Source organism: Zosterops lateralis (genome assembly GCF_965231275.1).
Source record: "Zosterops lateralis genome assembly, chromosome: 2".
In the NCBI taxonomy this organism is placed as follows: domain Eukaryota; kingdom Metazoa; phylum Chordata; class Aves; order Passeriformes; family Zosteropidae; genus Zosterops; species Zosterops lateralis.
Window position 1 is genome coordinate 20,762,609 of NC_139763.1, and position 21,032 is coordinate 20,783,640.

The following is a 21,032-nucleotide window of genomic DNA, read 5'->3' on the forward strand; positions in this document are numbered from 1 at the left end:
GGTAATTTGTTTCAGAATTTAATAATCCCATCCACCACCCATCTAAAAAATGACACCCCAAAGGCACCATCTGTCTAACACCCTGAAAGACAGCCTAGCATTAGGCTCAGTTTTCTCAGATTCTTGAAGAGTCTATCTTCTCAAAAACAAGATTTCCTGTTCTCTAAGGACCCTCTGGAGACATCCAATCTGAAAACTAGCCAGCAGTAAAGGAAGATTATAATAGATGAGAAATGGGATGATAAAACCAACGACAAGATGATTTTTTCCTAAATGTAAAGTAACATCTAAACTATTGTACTAACAAACTGCAAACAAGTTGCCTTCTTGCTTTGGTTTCATCCACAGGGGCATATGTTTTATTACTGATTAACAAATGAGTTGCCATAGTACTAGTGCAAGCTGAATTTTTTCTTACTATTATTTAGAGTACACAATTTCATTCATATAGAACCATTTCCAAGGAATGCCAGTATGTTCTTCTCAAATATCATATTTTAAGGCATATTTGAGCACAAAGGTATAATGGACTACATTAGAAGTTTTGTTGATTAAGAAAAATACTTTGAGAATAACAAATACTTTCCTTGTCTTAGACACAGGAAAGGAGCAGAGATCTACTACACATCTTCAATGTATATGAACAACGAATATGAGCATGATAAAAACAAGATTAAAAAAAAAAAATACACCGCTACCACTACTACCACAATGCAAACATCTCATGTAAAATTATGTCTCTACTGCAACTTCCAGCTAGCTAAAGAATTTTCCTCCTTCCTGCCTCATTACAAGTATCAGTAATTCAGAGCTGGGAATATGAAGAGCAGGTGTCCATGGACACCTAAGCAAGAGCAATTACTCCAAGATGAGCCTGCAGTCACCAAAGTGGTAATGCAAGAAGTGCTCTGCTGGGCTGGCCAAGTCCAGGAGCTGATTTTATCCGTCACTTGCCATGAACATGCCCCTACATCCCTCTTCCACGCTCCAGTGGCAGAACCACCAAGCCCACAGCTTGCACTCAGTGGAAACAACAAGCAAATGCAACTCCCTCACCATCGGTATTGCTCTGGATTTTTCCTACTGCTCCAGCCAACATCCCTTAAATTAAAAGAGCAAATAACTGTATCACTATAGTTCAAAAGCAGCTAATTTTGTACAGCAAATGTTTCACATAGGAACACTCACATACCTCTCCAGTGATGTCAGTCTGAGAACAAGCATCGCAGTGTTGTTGAGGTAAACAGGAGTCACTGAGTGAACTGGAATTGTGCTGGAGATCCTGAAGGGAATCTGTAATACAACAGCTATTCCTGAATCCATCTGTTAATTTGGCCAGGCTCTAAAGGAGAAGACATATTTTAAAAGATTAGAAAATATTATTTTCATAATATTTTTGTAATAACAGAAAACCAATTCAAAAATTGTTTTAAAAGACTGGTAGCTTGCCTATACAGAGCTATTTAGAGAAAATAAAACTCGTTATGTTATTAGCATGAAAAAGGTTTGCTTTGGAATAAACATCTCCTTTTAAAAGATGCATATAACAGTAAGCAGACTTTATATTATTTGTTTCAGATCTATCAATGTTTTATCTTCTGTATGGCCTGCAGATCTTTAAATCTAGCAGCTGTCAACTTCACATTAGCTGATAGGGAAGACAAATGTGATTCACCTGCCCTTTTGCCATCTTCCGCACAGGTTACATTCCTTAGTCACTACTGTTATCTCATTCAACTTGATGAATACCTTGTATTGATTGCATTTTTATGACAGCTGATACCATCCCTGTGCTCTCTTACCCAGGGTTCACATAGTTAAGAGATTTTTTACACTTTGGGTTAAGCAAGAGACATCACTGGAATGTCTAGACAATGACACAGACTGTCAGAGTAAAGCAGAAACACCAGTCTTTGAGGGGAAAGGGGAATAGAGCAGAATCACACAAAAAAGTAAGAATAACTTTTTTGGCAATATAAGCTTGGTTGACAGGCTCTTAAAAAGCCTTTAAAAGAACAAAATTGTTAGTATTGCTTTTATTTTCTCATTGTGCATTCTCTCTTGTTCAAAAATTACTGATAATGCAGTATTATTAACAAAATCACTGAGCCAGCTGTCATTTATGACAGAGATCCTAAGCAAACAAAAATCAAAAACATTCTGTTCTCTCCCCACAGAATAAAGGACAATCTAAAAATGTGACAAAGAAAATTATCAGGAATTTGAAGATCTGTAGTAATTTATAAATCATAACATATTCAAAAAATTTCATCCTAAAAATACACATAAAAAACTTTCTAAAACTGCTTACTCTACTGTCTGAACTACAGAATCAGGGACAACCCTGAAGCACTGGATGGGGAAAAGGCCACTACTCAGGAATTTCAGTGACTCTGACTACCGGTGATTTGCAACAAGCCAAAGTTACTGTCCATATCCAATTGCCAGAAGATTTCTCAGTCTTCAAAGTGTAGTTTTAAAAGGATAACACAGCAATGCTGCTTTTTCTTATACCAAATTCAATTAGTAGAGTCCAGAAAGGAATCTGTGCAACAGCAACTGTTTGCTACGGACAGGAAGAGCAAGGCCATGCTGAAGATGAAGGCATATGGTTTCAGAGCCCAGGAAGCATCCAGGATTATGGAACTGTAGCAGACCTGATACTAGCCATAAAAAGCAGCTTTTTGTGACAGCCTCCATTTCCATCATACATGGTCCATCCCTTTGCTCTCCATATACCAGCCCCTCCCTCAGGCCAGCCTCCACTAGAGATGAAAAAGAGGGAGAACAGCCAGCCTGGTACAGGATGAGAGAACAAGTGGGCTCCCCAGCCACAAGAGTGGGGCCTGTGTTCCTCCCTGACAGCCCCTCAAATCACACACTCCGTATTTCCTTCCGATTGGAATGGCAAGGAGCGACACAGGTACACACCACCTATGGGACAGCTGGTTCTGCTCTCTCTTCAGTCTCTGCGCCTGCTCTCTACAAGTCTGAGAGGGGCTGGGATTTCACAAGCAGCACTGGCAAGGAGAGAGGACAGTGCAGAGCAATGCCAGACGTGCTGGCAGTGGGACAAGGCTACCATCACTTGCCTCCAGAAGTTTAACTTGTCTTGGGTCCACCATAAAAGTCAATTCTTCTGCCACCTCCCAACTGAACTGAGCCATTTTAGTAAGAATGACAAACAGTGCATTTTCTTCTCAGCCCTGAAACACCAAATTCAATTTCAAGTTACATTGCCAAGAGATCCCTAGCTAGTGTCCCTTTATCCTTGCAACTTGTTGTGAAAGGAACTGCTCTACAACATGGGAAAAAAACCCCAACTTTTACTTTATGAAAACTACAGACTCCTGTCTAATCTCTTCTTCAAAACTCACTGGAAATCATCCTGTCCTGTGAAGACTTCTGCTGTATAGGGGATCAAGAGGGATCCCTAATGGGTTTCTAACATGAAAATAGTAACTTCAGATCTGGCCTCTTCCCAGTAAAGCATAGCCAGTTGCATCAACAAAAACTCAGGATTCAGAAAGCCTGAGGTTTCTCCTAATAAGCTATGTTCCATCTGCCTTCTTTGGCTAACACATATTATGTTACAAGTATGTGCAACACCACAGATCCTGATGCCAGAACTTAAATCTGAATTTTTGCCTGTATTTCAGCTGCTTTATTAATTCCTGGTATGCTCCTGATGCCCTCTAGCATTCTCCCTGGCAGGTAATGAAGGGCTACTTGGCTGCTGGCAAGGCTTCCTATCCAGGCACAGTTGCTGAATCCTGGCCCCTACTTGACAATGAGAAAGCAATTGACAGGTGGCAATCACTAAGCAGTACCACCTTAACTTACATCTACATGCACAGATGACTATGCCCTAGGGCAAGTATTAATGCATTAAGTCCTTCTAGTTGGATGAGTGAAAACAGGTACCAGCAACCCCCCTAACATGGAAAATTATATCCCGAGTTAGCATATTTTTAGATAGAAACAATTTATAATTCTCATTATAAACAGTAGGAGCAATTTCCTTCCTAGCTACATGGAAGAATCCATCTTTCATCTCGAGTTTAAGGATTGTTTATGGCAAACTCACAGAAACTGCCAAAGATGCCTACTGTTAATGTGAAGTTCTAGGCACATCACCCTGGACTTACCCAAAAAGAGAGAAATGGCCACTGTCATTTCAGCATTCTCTGTTGCCATCTAATTTGGGAGCACTTTGCACAATTTCAGTGCACTTCCTATCTAACCTATTTAGCCTATTTAACTGGTAACTAAGAGAAAAGAAAAAAGAAGAAACAAAAACCCCACGAAAACCAAAGCACAACAGCATTTTAAAAGCAAATGCATGCTGAACAGAAACAAAGTTATGAAAGAGATGGGAGAGGAGAGATAAACACACTGCTTTCAGGAACCTAACCACACACCTTTATTATTCAACCTTATATAAGAAGTCTGCCCCCTTTTTTAGTGCAGTAGCACGGTATATTTTGCTTTATTTGTAATCACAGCATCCAATTTAAATCTGACCACCCTCTCCTACACAACTAAACCAATTATCATACTTCTACTACAGCTACAATTTTCCAAGCACCTACACAAGACTGAGTCACTTCTACTATGTTTAGGTCTGTTGCTTACACTGGCCAGATTTAAATTAAAAAGTAGTAAAAAACAGTGTTTCCTTTCTCTGAAATAAATCCCCATATTTTTTACACTATACCTCTATTTCCTCTATTAACAAATTTCAAAATTAGAAAGATTTCCTAAGAAAGTTTGTATGAACAGCAATAGCTTTAAAATGTCATGTTCTCAAAGAAAATACAATTCCAATATTAACAGGAAAATAAAAATTGAATTCTGTACTCATTAGGAAGGTATTTAAAATAGATTTGCACTTATTTGAAAAAGCTAACTAAATCCATGACAATAATCTTCCAATAGTTATTAAAAGGCATAGCACTTTGGTGACATCAAAACTAACTTTTTTTTTTTTTTTTTTTTGGTCAAAATTGAAAAAGAAAGATGGAATTTTTGCAGAGCATAGTAAGCTGGCAAAAATACACCATTTTTACAACTGTAGACCTTGTAAATGATGGCATTTAATTCTGTACAGCTATTGTAACAAAACATGAAGAACTGTTTTGCATGCTACACTTGTGTGGAACAACTCTTTTCTACATTTTCCTGGACTACACATAGTCTAATGTTCTATTATGGGATTCCATCACAAAAGTTTGTCATTACTTAAAAAAACATACTTCCTAGACTCATATTTCCTGTATATCACACAGAGCCATGAAGAAGGATGAAGCACTTTTCATTTTTGCTTCTGTCTTGTGCAACCTCTACATTCTGGTCCTGCCCACACTGCCCAATCCTTGATCCTGGAGCTGTAACTCCCACAACACTACCTAAAGAAACTTCAAGCACATTTAAAATTGGTTTGCCAAATATGATTTTCAAAGCATCTCCATGTTTACAGCTGGATTTACTGTCACTGAGGACTGAAAATGTAAGGAAAAGAGGTAGAAAAATCCATTGGGGAAGTAAAAACAAGGCCAGTAGTTGAACTGCTCCAAGATCTCACACATCAGTCCTTATATTACCAGTTAGTTTCCTAAAACGTGTGTTATTGCTTCCATGAAGAACTGCCTTTCTAATCACTTCTTGCTAGCCAGGTATGTGGAAGACTGAGAATCAGTTTAAAACTTGGCCAGCCCAAAATAACAAATATGTTGAAAGTTGCCAAGGCAGAAACTTTTCATAGTGACTTCAGTATTCTGTCTACTTGAACAAGAATTTGCGGCCCATCAGATGACCTTTGTGTAATGCATTGGAGACTTAATAACTGCCTAACGATGGAAATTCATTGTATGTACATTATAAACTTCCCATATCATTTAACAACTGAAAAGAAAAAAAAATAACCTGAAAAACGCTACTGCAGAGAAAACCGAAAGAAAATGTTTGCATGGCAGTCAATTTAGTATAGTCCCACAACTTTAGGTAACAAAGACGCCTTCAAACAAATGTTTCAAGACTTGGTGAACAGAACTGTCCTTCACATCTCCATATATGCAGCATATAAAAGCAAGTCTATAATGAAGTCCCTGTGGTGGCAGAGGCTCATTGCTCTTTCATCAAGCTCCTATCACATTAAAAACACAGCCACGCAACTGAGAGCTTGAGACAGGGCACAGAATCCATTCAAAAGTAAGAACCACTCAGGTATGTATCTCCCCTCAATCCTTGTGCTCTAATTCATCCATTTCAAGCTTGTGTATACATTGTATTTATTCACACTCTTTGAGGGCTTTGTGAGAACATTTTGAAATCAACATGAGCCTTGATATACTCTCAAACTTGAGAGTTTGGGGCAAGAAGTGTGACAGTGACAGAGATCCAGTTTGGTAAAATACATATAAGGGGAAAAACATGGTTGACACAAGGATAAACATTTTAGCACATGAACTCTCAATCCTACTTCATTATAGGTAATACAAAGAGACATAAAACAAAATGATAAACAAATACTGCAAATCACAAGGGCTTTTTCTTAATACAGTGTCATTATTACATAGAAGCCATCAACATAGCAACAGTAGAAAGCTATATTCAAAGAAAACACTGAGCTAAATGAAACTTAGTTAACTACATTACTTAAGAAAAAATATGAAATACAGATGAAGTCTTGTACTCGCAGTATAGACAATGACTACTTACCTTTTTTGAACTGCTTGTTATTGGTAATTTATCAAACAGAAAAATCAGTTTAGGCCATCCAACTGCCTTATTTAAATAAGGAATTGGGTAAACCCAATGCAATCCCCAAGCAAGAAAAGAGAGGTAGGTTACTACTATTTGGTCATTCAGTAGCATATTTTTTACCTGCATAAGGTCCTGCCTTTCTTTTTCACCTGTGCATATAGCTTTCTTTATGGTTCGAAGTTCACTCATTATAGCTTGTGCTTCATCCAGTCTGTAATTTGTATGAGCATTTGACATCTTACGATCAATCCTGTTGAAAATATTAAGACAAATTCAGGAATTTTCACATCATTAGAAACCATACAGACTTTTAAGTCCTCTTGTTTATTCATGTACCACTTCATTTCCAGGAATAAAAATGATACTTTACTCAGAATTAACACAGCACTCAATGCCAAGTCCACTCTGAAGACAAAACAAAGCAATTATCTACCCAGGTTTTACAGAACCAACAAATTTCCTGGGTTTAATATTCTAATGCAGAGCTTACTTGTGAGTAAGTAAAAAGTAAAATGAACCTAAAACTAGCCTAGATGGTTATAACTCAAAAGGTAAAGATGAGCAGTCTAGCTGTCATATTTTTCATGCAGCATCACACATCGCAGTATCTCTTCCAGGGCTTCTATTTGATCCTGCTTTAGATCTTTCTAACATTCCTAACATTTAATTTTCTCAGGTAGAAATTTTTAATGCCTAAAACTTTATTGCAAATGCTTTCCTGCCATTATAGGCCTATTTGAATATCTTTTCCGTAAGATAAGACATTATCATTCTGCACTGAAAAACATGATATGGGAACATCACAGATTTTAAATCTTTAAGCAAAAAGCAAGAGCACAACTCATGACCTAAGACTGAAATAATACTAATATTTCCATCCTGACATATTAAAATCTCTCAAGTGGAACATCTACTGGCTGAGTTTTCAACCTTTTTTCCAACATTTCACAATAGAAAAGGACAATATATCAGGACGCAGAAGACATATCATCTTGATGATTACCCTTGACTTATAGATAAAGACTAAAACAAGAGGCTATAGTGAACTTATTAGAAGAATTATTTGGTCTTGGATTCACAACAAATGGCTATGGGGTTTTAACAGGCTATTTAAAGCAATTATTAAAAATCATGTAAAGGTCCTGTTAAAATTTGGAAAACTCAATTTTCCTGTTAATCTAGCATAAAAAAAATTATATAGAGAAAAGGTGGTAAGTGTAAAGGTCATTAGGCCAATGCTAAGAACAAATAGCTTCAGCAAAAGGTATGTCAGGTTAACAGAATTAAAGATAAAAAACCTCACACACTTCATCACAAAGGACATCAATCTATAAAAAGATATAGTAAGAGATGGTATGCTACACATGCAGAAAAATACCCAAACTCTATTTAAAATATTGAGACTAACTAACAAGTTTCAAGATAGATATTATATTAAACTATGAGTGTCAAGAACAGTCTCTCAGCATGTTCTGCCAGTTAAAATACAAGCACTGTAATTCTTGTATCTGATTACTTGTTTTAAAATTAAAAAATAAAAAATCAAAAGGGGTAAATGAAAATCCTGCAGTTTTATCATATAGCTCACAATATTTAGGGGAAAAACAGGTTGATTGCTACAGTTTGAATTTGTTTGGGTTTTTTTGACAGTTACTGTTTTTGGAGACAACACAAAGTAAGTCTGAATCTCAAAATTTTTCTTCAAACACAAATTTCCCAAAGTTACATTAGAAAACATACAATCTTTTATGAATACGGGTTCAAGAACCAGAAAGGACTTAAATGGCATGTGTATTAAAGCTAGGGGTTTGTTTGTTTTTATTTTCAAATGTTTCCTTGAGTCTTCACTAATTTTTAGTTAAAATCCTAAGTAGATAAAACCATGGTAAAACAACTAATCCAATTCACTAAAAGTCACATGAGAAAGATAAGACATTTTTATCTGAAGGTAACTGTAATGTTAAGAACTATGTTCAAATATTAGACATGGAAATGTCTTCTTACACAACTGCATATTATACTGTTTGCCAGGACTAAGGTGGCATTTCAGGAAAAGGAAATTATTTAATTCCAACCAGATTTCTGTCCAGTTATCCACATATTCCTGTTCCTGGACGCCACTTTGGAGCCCAGCTTATGAACTGATATTTGTTTAAAGAAAGAATCAGAGAAGTTCCTACTGCCAAAAATATTTAGGCTTAAATCAGTATTGCTGTCAACCCAAACTGAGTAAAGTAGCCCACAAAATTACCTGTTATTTATTGTCTGTTAATTCTTTTCCTTTTTTTCATAAAGATCTATTTCTGAAAGCCATAGAGTTAACAGAGTCTTCCATTTTATTAACAGAAAATAGCATGATACAAACATAGATCAGACCTTTGTACTAACAGCAAAAATATTCAACTAATATGCAAGACTGTTAGGATATGAAGATGTTTCTAGGATACACAGACTATTAATATGCTTGTCATTGTTTCAGTCCTATAGAGCAGATTCTGTGTTTCTCCGTTTTCCTCCACCAAAGCACAGGCCTGTACTTGAGCAAAAATCTAATTTAAAGTTTTTGTCAGATCTCCTAACCTCTAAATTAGTCTGTAGCTACAAATTGTTTAGCCAGTCCTAATTCCCTGTTACTCCCAACTTCTCACAGCATTCCCTCTGCTCTCCTGGCCAACTGGCCAAGTTTTCATTTCCTTTGTTGCTAAACGCCCTCTTCCTCCAAAATTCCTGCCGGGGAGCAGTAGGGTCACTGAAAACACAGGGGAGAAGGAACTGCTCCTCCTTCTCAGTCCTTACTGTCAGGCCATAGCAAGGAATTTGTTCCAGAAAAGGCTCATATTTAACCCTGTACGTTTGGACTGTGATAGGATCAGATGCACCTTGGTGCTGGTGGGAGGCCGAGGTGCGCCATCCTGCAGGGTGGGGATCTGTGCAGGCTTTGAACAGTGAGCTCTACTAAGTCTCAACTGGGCAAACACAAACCCAAAGGTGTGATAAACAAGGTCTATCACACACAACATTGCCAAATTTAGATTTGGCAAATTTAGATGAAATTTGACTGTAAAAAAATATAGTCCCAATAAAAAGCTGCAGCTCTACGAATACTGGAATTCTGACAGTATTTAACTTGTAGAGGTATTGAAATCCCCCTCAGTTGTGTCCCCACTCATAAAACCCCACTTCTACAGTCATTTTGTGGTTTTTTCTTTTCATTCTCCTCAAAGATGGTTAAGCCATTTTACTAAAATTATAAAGAACAGAAAACAAAACACAGTCCAAGGCAGACACTGTACATGGAAAATGTCAGTGTAAGAGATCTGCATTTAACAAAGGCATTTGAATCAGACAGCGACATAAAATGATGGAAATATTGAGCAACCCAATTGCCCTCTCCATAAAAGCTGTCTCTTCTCTGAGAACTATACCAAGCAGAGGCTGCACAGAGAGAGTCACCTGGCAGCAAGTTCCAATATCTGCACATGATGCCATTTTGGTAAGACTTTCAAAGCAAACATTCAGCCAGATGTAAAGCCCAAAGTTTAAAGGCTCCTAATGTTGTTCTTGGCTTACACTTGAAATAAAGTGATGTACATGCTTTTAAAAAACCTGAACAGGATGCATGCCATTTGCAGTTTGGCAGTTATTCGAAGATTTGACTTAGCACAAGAAGGAAGAAGAATGACGCCAACCAAAAATTTAGAAAATGTAACAGAAGTGGGAAATGTCTGGAATGCAATAAACTTTAAAGGGGAAAGGGAAGCGGGGTAGGGGGGAACAGAGCAAAAACCCCAGTACGTTTTTTTAAAGAAGGAGCAATGAATTTCTTTTTAGACAATGTACTTACTTTGAGAATATGGAAAAACTAAACTACTTCAGCTTTGGTACTTGACTTGAGTGACCCTTCTCTCCCAACAAATACGGGAGGTAGGGGAGAGATTGCACAGGGACAGCCTGGAGCACAGTTAGGCTTTCAGGCTAATTTGTCTACTGACTACAAAAGGAGGCAAAAGGAGCTCCTCTCTTCAGTTGTTAGTGTTAAGTACTCTCCAAATTGGCTCACTTCCTCCTAGAAGCAAAATACTCCAAAAAAAAGTGCATGTATCTATGTATCTCACCAGAAGGGAAAAAAAAAAAAAAAAACCAACAACAAACAAACAAACAACAAAAAAAAACACCCACAAGTCTCTTTCAAAAGTGAAGAAGTCACTGCAGAGAGCAGAGCTCAGCTCCAGGTAACACACAGGCAAAAGGTTTTTTCCCAGCAAGCAACAAGTGCCACCCAGTGCATCAACAGGACAGAGGGTGACCTTAGCAACAGCAGCAACGAGCAGCACTGAAGCTCTGAGCTGTCAAGCCTGAACTTTTAAACTACATGACTGGAGTGACCACTGACTGATCAGATATGCTTTAAAATAATTCCTCTCTTGAATGTCTCTACTATAACCCCATCGTGGAGCATGGGCAACTTGACTTGGGCTATAATCCAAGACTAACATTTGTATTCTTAATCATTTGCAGACTTTACTTTTCAAAAAGTTGTACTACTTTGCTGGACTATCTTAAATGAATTATACTAATTAAAACAATCTTGAGTTTCAAATGGCCTTCAAATACTTTCATTATCCTAGTCAAGTGGTTAGTCCTTGAATAAAATAATTGAACCTATACCCTTAAAATAACCCAATAACCAGGAGAAGGAAAACAAAAAAGCAGAAAAGGCACAGCAATTCTTACTCAAAATATGATTAAGAATCGTAAGACAAAATTGCTTTTGTTCTGTTACTGTTTACATATCTAGGCCAGCATACTGAGATGTTGACTATATTTAAAATACTACTTAGCATATTGAAACTGCAAATACTTGAAGTGCTTCATTTTACTAATTTTCAGTTAATATCATACGTTGCCAATTCCCCCAACTACCTCTATATGCTTCAAGAAAAATACATTTATGCCTGAAAATGATTACATTGTATCTGCCAATTATGAATTTTGGTATTTTGGTTGAACAAGTTTTCTTCTATGAGACTTTCTAAATGCACTATAAAACAAAAGAGTCTTGTTGAAAAACAATAGAAAATTTTGTTATTAAAAAAACATACTAAGTGCATGGGTTACTCCTTTTTTAAAAGTTAAATCTGAGTATCTTCCTTGAATTTGTTTTGTTTTTGTAGTACCCATCAAAAGTGGAAAACAAGTACCTTAACTGTTCTAGAATCTCTGGAATTTCACCAGAATTTCTGAAGGGAAAGTCCATGCTTTGTAGTACCAATGCAATAAATCCAAAGCTCTGAAATACTTCTGCAGCTGCTGCACTTACGTTGCAAAATGCATCAGACATGCAACAGTTCCAACATTATCAGGAAGCTTCTGCATTAGGCAGTTTGTTCATATGCATGCTGGAAAAAAGGCCAAAGTTTCTAAATACACAGCCACATATCCAAGGTGGATCCAAGTGCTGTTCAAGCTCTTGGTCTAGCCATTGGCCTTGCTGAAGAAATCTGGAAGCCACAACAACCTGTGTTTACCTGCCATCTTTTTCATGGCCTGGCAACCTCTCTCCCTATCCCACTGGGCATCCTGTGTATGAGCTATGTGTGTAGGTGACTAAGCAACACAGATGGAAGTCACGCAGTTCCCTTCCCATCAGATGGCCTGCAGGAAGAGTGGCAGAGAGAGGGTCACCACAACATTTCACAACCTTTGACACACTGAGCACGCAGGAAACAGAGCAGGGCTGCCTAACAGCCCTGAGAGCAATGGCAAATTGCCCTGAGCTTCCTTTCCTTACTGGGAGGAGGCAAGGACTCACATTTACATGCAGACATTTTGCACACATGCAACACAATCCAAGATCTCACAGACCACTAGATTTACAGTAGAAGCAGAAATCAGCCATACAGTGCAGAATGAGATGGCCTGACAAACAACTAACAGGGAGAACAGAATACCCCCTAAGAAAAGTTCTGTGCCCAGCCACAAAGCCTTAGTAATGACAAGTGCTATGGCATGGTGCTTTGGGCTGCGCTACAGGCAGTAGGTATCTCCAAAAAGTATTTAGGAAATATTTTTAAATATCTAATTCTAGTTCGGCAATATCTTGAGGAAGAGTTAAAGAACATGGCCTATAATGCTGTTCTTGCATGTGAACCTACAAAATCACAACTCCAATCAATTCTAATTCTTCTTCTATCCTTTCACATTGTTTGCACCCTGCAGCACTATCACAACTAAAAGTGTGAAGCAAAGCATTTAACATTTTATTTTTGACAACGCTTTTCTATGAAATTCATTCAAAGGCAAATAAAAGACCCATACCCCAGCAAAAGATCCACAAACTCTTAACTTACTCTTGCAGAGTTTCCACTCCTTTTTCTTTATATTGCAACTCCTGCTTCATCTGTGCCAATTCTCGTTTCAGCCTGGAAAGCTGAATAACACAAAATAATTAAAAGTAAAAATAAGTAACAGTAATTTACACAATAAAAATAATTGGTTTTTAAATACAAAATCTTAGCTATTTTAAAGAGCTGGAAGTGATAATTTCTCTTTTTTTGCTTTAAAATTTTGCATTAAAATAACAGACGACTTTCTTAAATATCATAAGACCCAATCAAACAGCAGCCAAAACATTCAGCTTTCAAAGTATCAACTTCATCAGCTATTCTATCAGGTTTCTTTCTCCAATAGCTTATGCTAACAGCTAGCAAGTTTCAATCCATATAAATTTTCTTCTCCCTTTGTAACAAAGACACTCCTCAACTGCCTTCAATTCTTTAGTCAACTTTTAAAAAGATGGAACATTCAATGTTGTTAATTTTTCAATCCAGGATAACAAAATTACTAGCAGCAGAACTGGTCTCTCTCCCAGAAATGGCAGCCTGGCTTTCTACAGTTATTTCATATTATCCTGCCCTCTCAACCCCCTTGTCACCTATCTTGATCCAACCAATGTGCATAAATCAAAAGTGACATAGCAAATATGTCTCCAAAAACATATTTTTGTGGTTTTATTGGAACAGTTACCTGAGTAGGTTGTGCAGACCATGGAAGAGCTAAGAATGATCTGCAAAGAGAGAGCTTCTTGCCCTCTAAAGCTGACAGGTAACTGAAGGCAATAAGGGGAGGAGAATGCAAGGGACAGCATACAAATGAGGGGAACAGGGGTGTTTCAATATGTGGAAGTGAGGCTAAGTCTGAACTGTGAGCCCAAAGAGGGGCAGCATTGGAAGAAAAAAGCTCTCTCTTCTTAAGCTATCAAACTCAGTATATATTCTAGAATTTACCCAGAGAGCTCTTGATTTTCATATGTATATCAATATATCACAAAATCATTACAAAACAGATTTAAAACAAAAGAGAGACAGTAAAAAATTAATTTTTTCTTCAGCTCTATTCCAAGAGGAATGGGCTTTGCCCCAATACCGGGATGCAAACCAGGACTGTCAGGGTCCCATCATCTTGCACAGCTCTCTCCCTTTCATCAAAATTCATGGCACCAGGCCCCAAACACTCCTATACCCTCTCCAGCTCATTTAACATTCACCAAAAGTAAAATGAGAAAATGCATCACTAATATGATGTACACAAAAACTTTATAGTGCCTATTTCATTCCATTTCCTGAAACAACTCAATGCCTATGCACACAGTTACTTAAACATACTATCCTATGCATGTAGTAGGTCATTTTGTTTTAAGGAGGAAGAAAGGAAAATAGTCATAAGTGAAAACCTTTTCTATTTTCTTCAAGTATTACCTAAATAAAGCTTGTTTTCTTGTTTAGACTATGCTGACATTTAGAGTATGTAAAACAAGCAAACACTAGTCAGCATGCAATAAATATACACAGAATAAATGCCTTTGAAGGGTGGTGAATGGGCTTTATTTTCAGAGGCACTCATGTGAAAAGTGGTCTCTACAACAAAAATGGAACACTTTTCTGCAAGGATAAGTATTTTTTAAAATACTTATGTATCAACATCATGACTCTAGTTTTTTTAAAAAAATATATAAATAAAGAACATTTTTGTTACAGAACTGCTTGTCATTGTCAGAATACTTGAACTTCCCTCTCCTCATAAAGAAGCTCTGGCCAATCAGCTGAAAAATTCTATTTGGCCAAAAGATCTATTGAATTGTGAAGAGATTTCCAAATAAATGGCTAAACCTACAGTCCAGTGGAACCTCACTGAAAATGGGTAAATGGTATGAAGACAGTGGGTTTGAACTGCAAGGATCTGGCTGCAGAGCATTTACTGCTTGTGGCAGTTTATAGAGAGAAAGCAATTTCTGAAAGCCTGGCTGAGCTTGCCTCTGACATCTGTGACAAAAATGTCTGCACTTGTAACATGGAAAAAGCATTACTTCTCAAGCCACCAAAATGCAGTTAATATGGAGCAACAGGTTAGAATAAAAAACCACTTTTCAATGTTGTGTTTCTATAAATGCATGCAAAGTTCAGTGTAAATGCTAAAGTAAAAGAAAAACAGACCCATCCTCCCTCCACCTAATTCATATTTTTACAAAACGAAAAAAGATTACTCACTCTGTCACGACGGCTGGCTATTTCTGCTTTAATCTGATATGGGTCATACTTGGTATTAGCTGAAAATCCAGAGAATGCTAAACAGATGGAAAACAGTATTTTACTTTTTCCCCCTCTTCTTTAATACGATTTTTAAGATGTCACACTATTTAATAAACCATTGCCTTAATTCTTTTTCTTGTAAGTCACTAGGTTCTAAAATTATCCTCTGTGCTGAAGTACAACTGCAGATTTCCATTTGGCCCACCTGAAACTTTTTTTTTTGTCCTGACCAACACCAAAAATTGCATATAGCAGCACCACATATTTCCTAAAAGCAACTAGCTCCTATGATAGGATGATGGCATCTACTGATGAAAGCAATTTGTGCAATATTAACAATTACTGGTTACTTCCCAGGTACACTGAATTAACAGTATGATAGGGACTAAAGTTTAAAAAAAAAATGTCAGAACAAAATTATATCAGCTAGGGAGAGAAGATGCCTTCTAAAGCTACAGTGCAAGGAACTGAAACACAAATCAAGCCTGGCAAGTGAGTTCTTAACACAGGGTTATCTACAGTCAGGCAACAATTACAAGCTAAATCCTACACAGATGAAGTAAAGGTCCTAGAGGATAGACTGGACAAGAGCAACCATGATTTATGGAGTGAGCCATTCAAGGCAGCACTGGCCCACTGAAAAATGCCTGGTATGTGAACGGATGGGGTTGTGCTGTCAGGCCTTCCATCCTTCTGCAGAGCTGAAGGCTGCTGCACTGAAACCCATATCTGTGTCTGGGGCTGCACTGGCCTTTTCGACTCTCGAAAGAATACTGCAATGCCAAGGTCATGTCAAGCGTGCAGGAACCTGCCAAAATGAGTAATCATGCCTGGACTAATTCTCTAAATCCAGGATTTTCTATGGATTTTTTTTTTTTAAACAGTGCTGATCACAACTGAGTCACAAAACTGCTGCATGGGCACCTCCCTGCCAACCCACAACCGCTGAGCTCACACCACCTCCCACTCATAAGCACACGACACTGAGTCAATGGCAGCACCCACAAGCAAAGTGGAGGAAAAGACTTGGTGAAGTTTTAGTTCTTTTAATGCAACAACTTGAAACAAGTGGTGGTGGAGGCAAAGATAATTCCTACATAAGCATCCAACTTTGGTAATGCAATTGCCCTTGAATTACAAGCCTAATATTTCTGTACAATAAAAGAAGAAGCAAGCACCCCACAGTAGAGTGGAGGAGTCAAATTAAGAAAAATAAGTGGAAAAGAAGCTTTTGGGAATCTTGAGTTGACAGCATAAGTAATCCCTAAAAGGATATTCAAAAAAATCCCAAAATTTAAAAATCATCTGAGTAATCAGGCCATCTCATTTTCTCAAAACAGATGCATATGACCTTAAACCAATATAAAATATATTAACACATCTGTAGAAAATTAAAATATTTTTCCACCTCAAAACAAGCAAATGGGTTTAAGTAATTGCTCTTACAGATTCTCATTATCAACTCCAGATATACCTACAAACGCCCAAACTATCAGATTACTAAGAAACATAAGTAAATTGACATAGCATTTGCTTTCATTACGGATAACCCCAAATTTTGTCATTTTCAATCATATTTTGTTCCTGTTTCAAATAACTTGCTTTTCTAAGAGCTTCAAAAATATGAAAAAGGTTTTATTTTTCTAGTATATTTTCATCTTCAACAGAAGTTTCTTTCTGTGTATTCACCTGAAGTAATTCAACAAAATATCCCACAGAACTATTGCAAATTAAAAAAAAAAAAAAACAAAAAGCCCAAGGTCCTAGAAAGATTTTGTAATAAATGTCAATTTTGATTTTATAATCTCAAAAATTACTGATGACACTATCTTTTACTCTATTCCAAGTGTTTAAATAGTTGTTAATCACACTTTAAACAATAGTTTCTTTTTAAAAAATTCTTTCTTAATAGGAAAATATCTTGCTACTTCTTCAGAAACTTGAACATGAGAGGGGGAAATAAGACTAGTCACAACTGTTCAGTTATGTAACAAACTGAATCATAGAATACCTATATATAAACAAAAAGATGAGAATCCCAGTTCAACAGTAACAGAGTACTTGGTACAAACCATCTGGGACACCTCAGCTCTAGAAAATATATCTTATTCAAGATTTTGGCACATGTATGAATTACCTTGGATTAATAAATACCACTGAATGAATACTATTTCTATCATAGCAGACACCTGCTATAAGCCTTCCTTCCACAGTCAGATTTCTTAAACATTTTCAAAAAAGGCTAAAAGCAGAGCTTCCCATTCTTATTAAATCCTTGGCATTTAACAGCAAACCTGCAGTTAAAACAACAACTGTACAGCCATTGAAAAAACTCCAATTAAAAAAAACCAGTAAAGCTCCACAACATTTCCATGTGGCTCTTGGGTATATCCACTTCTTTGAACTAGTCCAGTTGACTCTGTGACAAAGACACCTTTTCTTACTGCACCAACCAACAGCCATGACAGTGGTGCCACATCTTCAGAATTCAGAAAAAGTATATAATCTACTCCAAGCTACCAGAGACATCTGAAGAATGAAAAGGGCAGGAAATCAAAGCTCTGTATCACCAACATCAGTATCACAGGCTGGCACTCAAGAATGAGGTGAACTAATGAAATACTGTTTCTTAGTTCATGTGTCAGAGGAACACAACAGCTTGGCCCTAACTCTTTATAAATTTGCTGAACAAACTATGGATCCACAGGTTTCCCCCAAAGTGATGGCTCCCTCTCATGTTAAGAGAAAAATAATCTTTGAGTTTAGGAGCTCAGGTAGGCAGCGGATCCAGCAACATCCAGCTCTTTGTTGCCTTGCAGGAAGCATCACTACAGCTGGCTCCAAGATGGGCAGAACACCAGCTGGGATATGCCTGTTTAATGTTATATCCCTTTTTTAATTTTAACATTTATCCCTATTAAATGTTAAATCTCTGTTGTAATAGAGTAACAGGAATTGGAAGACATTGAATTGCAGAGTCAAAGGATAGCACCTCACTGCTGTAGTCAGGACTTCCATTCAGAGAAGAATCAGGTGGTGGAAATACTTCACACTATTTCTGACACCACATTTTGTGAGGGCAGGTGGGTAAAATCAAGGAAAGATAAACTCACAGCTGGCATAGGAACGGCTGTCATCCTCACACATTTTGTGCAATTGTTGATATTCTTCTTGGGCTAGTTCAAAACGCTGCTGCTTTATTTGGTAAATTTCCTTCTTGGCATTGAGTGCCTCCTGGGCAACTATTAAATATTCCTTTAGCATGCGTTCTTGCTCCCTTCTCCATTGTTCCCTTGGGTCCTCAATTTGTGTGAGCTCTAAGGAGAAAAAAATAAAAGCGTTAAAATGAAATTATAGGACACTTTGTGCTACCAAGTCCAAGTTATTTTTGTTAATGCCCATTCTCAACAAGCACACCTGACACTACAGTGCCCAAAATCACTCCAGCCAGGATGAGAAGAAGGAGGGATGCAGAATGAAAGAACAGGAAAGGCCTTTTCAAATATAAAAGGCATTTAAGTGTTATTATTTTCTTCACAAACCAGTGCAAACTGAAAGAAAACAGAAATTTGGCTCTAACCTTCCCTCATAGCCAACTTGAAAATTCCAAGAACTACCTAAAAACCCTAAACCACAAGGAAAAGTGCAAGGTATCTCAGTGCTTAACCCATAAGTCTATGAATAGCTGGAATTATCTTATGATACTGCATATATATACTTTGCAAGTATAACATCTTAAAAGGACAAGGCATAGTTAAGAAGAATAAGGTAATTCAACAGAGAAGTCAGCATCATAATCTTGAATCCATAAAGCGTTTAAATCACTTCTCTTTTTTTCTGTCTTAAGAAAGAGCTGTTTTTCCTTGCCAGTGTTTAGAACAGCTTTTATTTAAACACAAACCAAAAACAAGTCTCCACAAAAAAAAAAAAAAAAAAAAAAAAAAAAAAAAAAAAAAAAAAAAAAAAAAATCTTGTATTTATGATTTTCAAGGTTATTGCTCCAAAACAATCTCTTTGCAGCTGCAAAGGCATTTGAGGATGACATACATAAAAATACTAAAAAATTATTGGTTCATTTTGTGGATTTTTGTGAGTCAACAAATATGTTTTACAGGAAGATGTCCATGTAAAGCCTTGTTTTTAAATGTGATGTTAATTTCTGATGATTGAAGCTCTACCAGTAAGAAGCTTCTGCAGACACAATGTAGGTGTTCAAAGCAGTGACAAAACCTGCAGCACAGTCAGGAGCCAAGCACCTAGCAATTTTTTCAAACTTGGTTTCTTGTAAGAGATGAAAGCCAGTTATTTTTTGCATTAATCCTGAGTACATAATTCAGTATATTGGTGCCAGTGATGAAATACAAAACTGTAGAAGATTGAGCCCAACAGATTAAGAACCCTAATGATCATCAACCTCTACCATTTGAGAGCCATCTGAAAAGTATACAAACAAAAACAGAAAGCTCTTCAAAGTGCAGTGCTTCCGAAAGATTGCAGGTTAGGTTCCCAAATAACCTTCTCTCTTAACAGCTGTACTTTTCGCTCCTCACACTGAAACAGCATAAAGATAGTACCTACAGTTCTGCAATTTCTCCCCATTTTCCAGGGACCCCTTCGACTCCCTTCTGGCTCCAGCGTCCCAAAACTCAGCTAAGGACAGGATGTGCTTTGGCTTGTTGAGTTGCCATAAATCTTTCTCTACATGGAGGGCAAGCAGAAGAAACAGAGTTCTGACTGCTGCCCACCCTTCACCAATGGCATTTCAATTTCCACTGCTACCTCATCTGTCCATAAGTACCTCTGAAATGTGTGCAAATTTTAATACTCCTAAAATGGCTAAATCCCCATGGAAGCAATGAGAAATCAGTAAATATTTATAAAACAGATAGGCTTACTAGAATGCAGTTTTTGTCTTTGAATGGTAAATTATTAGTCCAACCTCAATTAACAGCCCAGGCTAAGGTGTTACATTCTATTATACATTAAGCTTCTGAGATTCTATACTTCAGGGCACTGTATCTCTCACAGAATTATTTCAGAAGCCTTCTGAAAAGCTAGCAGCATTCATCTAAGGTTGAAAAACTTCTTTAGGGCATGGGAAGCTCTCCTTTTTTCTGGTTTGTGAAATTTTGCCCTGGATTTCTAAACAAGTCACATAACAAGACTAAAACTACATTGTATGATAAAATTAACTTACTTCATTTCTTTACAACCCATTTAAAAAACACCATAGTAACTCAAGAACAGTGCCAGACAAATGCAGAGAATATACTATTCCCTCACTGGGGAATGCCCAACTGCTTAGAGGAGACTTCAAAGGCTCCCCAGACTCTGAGGAGGAGGGAAAGGAATTCTGTGGCTGGCAACCGCCAAGGTTTTTAAGCAATGGTTGGACAACAGCCAAGAGCAGCTTAGTAAGGGTGTCAACAAATTCTGAATTTACAGAACAAGATGGAGATCAGGGTTGGAAGCACCATTGAGATTTACAGAAGATTCTTCTGTTCCTTGTTTTTTTTCCCAGTTTAAATGGAAAACTATTGCCTAGAAATCTTTTTCTTGCTTCCTGGGTAAACAAACATAGCAAGAGACTTAGAAAAAAATCAGATGTATTGCTGCTTTCTTTTAAAAGGTGCAAGGGCAAAAAGCTTGAGAGAGTGCACAAAGCATGAGAGGTTCCTG

At 37.3% G+C, this 21,032-nt stretch overlaps 1 protein-coding gene across 3 annotated transcripts in view; it reads right to left on the minus strand.

Moving 5' to 3' along the window:
- Window positions 1-21,032, minus strand: part of WWC3 (WWC family member 3) — a 98,967-nt gene that overhangs the window by 38,880 nt on the left and 39,055 nt on the right. For all 3 annotated transcript variants that reach the window (XM_083854677.1, XM_083854676.1, XM_083854675.1), the window contains exons 3-7: window positions 18,467-18,670; window positions 15,312-15,388; window positions 13,116-13,195; window positions 6,886-7,015; window positions 1,193-1,342 (exon numbers count right to left, since the gene is read on the minus strand). In XM_083854677.1, coding sequence (XP_083710803.1) covers window positions 1,193-1,342; window positions 6,886-7,015; window positions 13,116-13,195; window positions 15,312-15,388; window positions 18,467-18,670 — 641 coding nt within the window. The remainder of the gene's footprint in view (window positions 1-1,192; window positions 1,343-6,885; window positions 7,016-13,115; window positions 13,196-15,311; window positions 15,389-18,466; window positions 18,671-21,032) is intronic.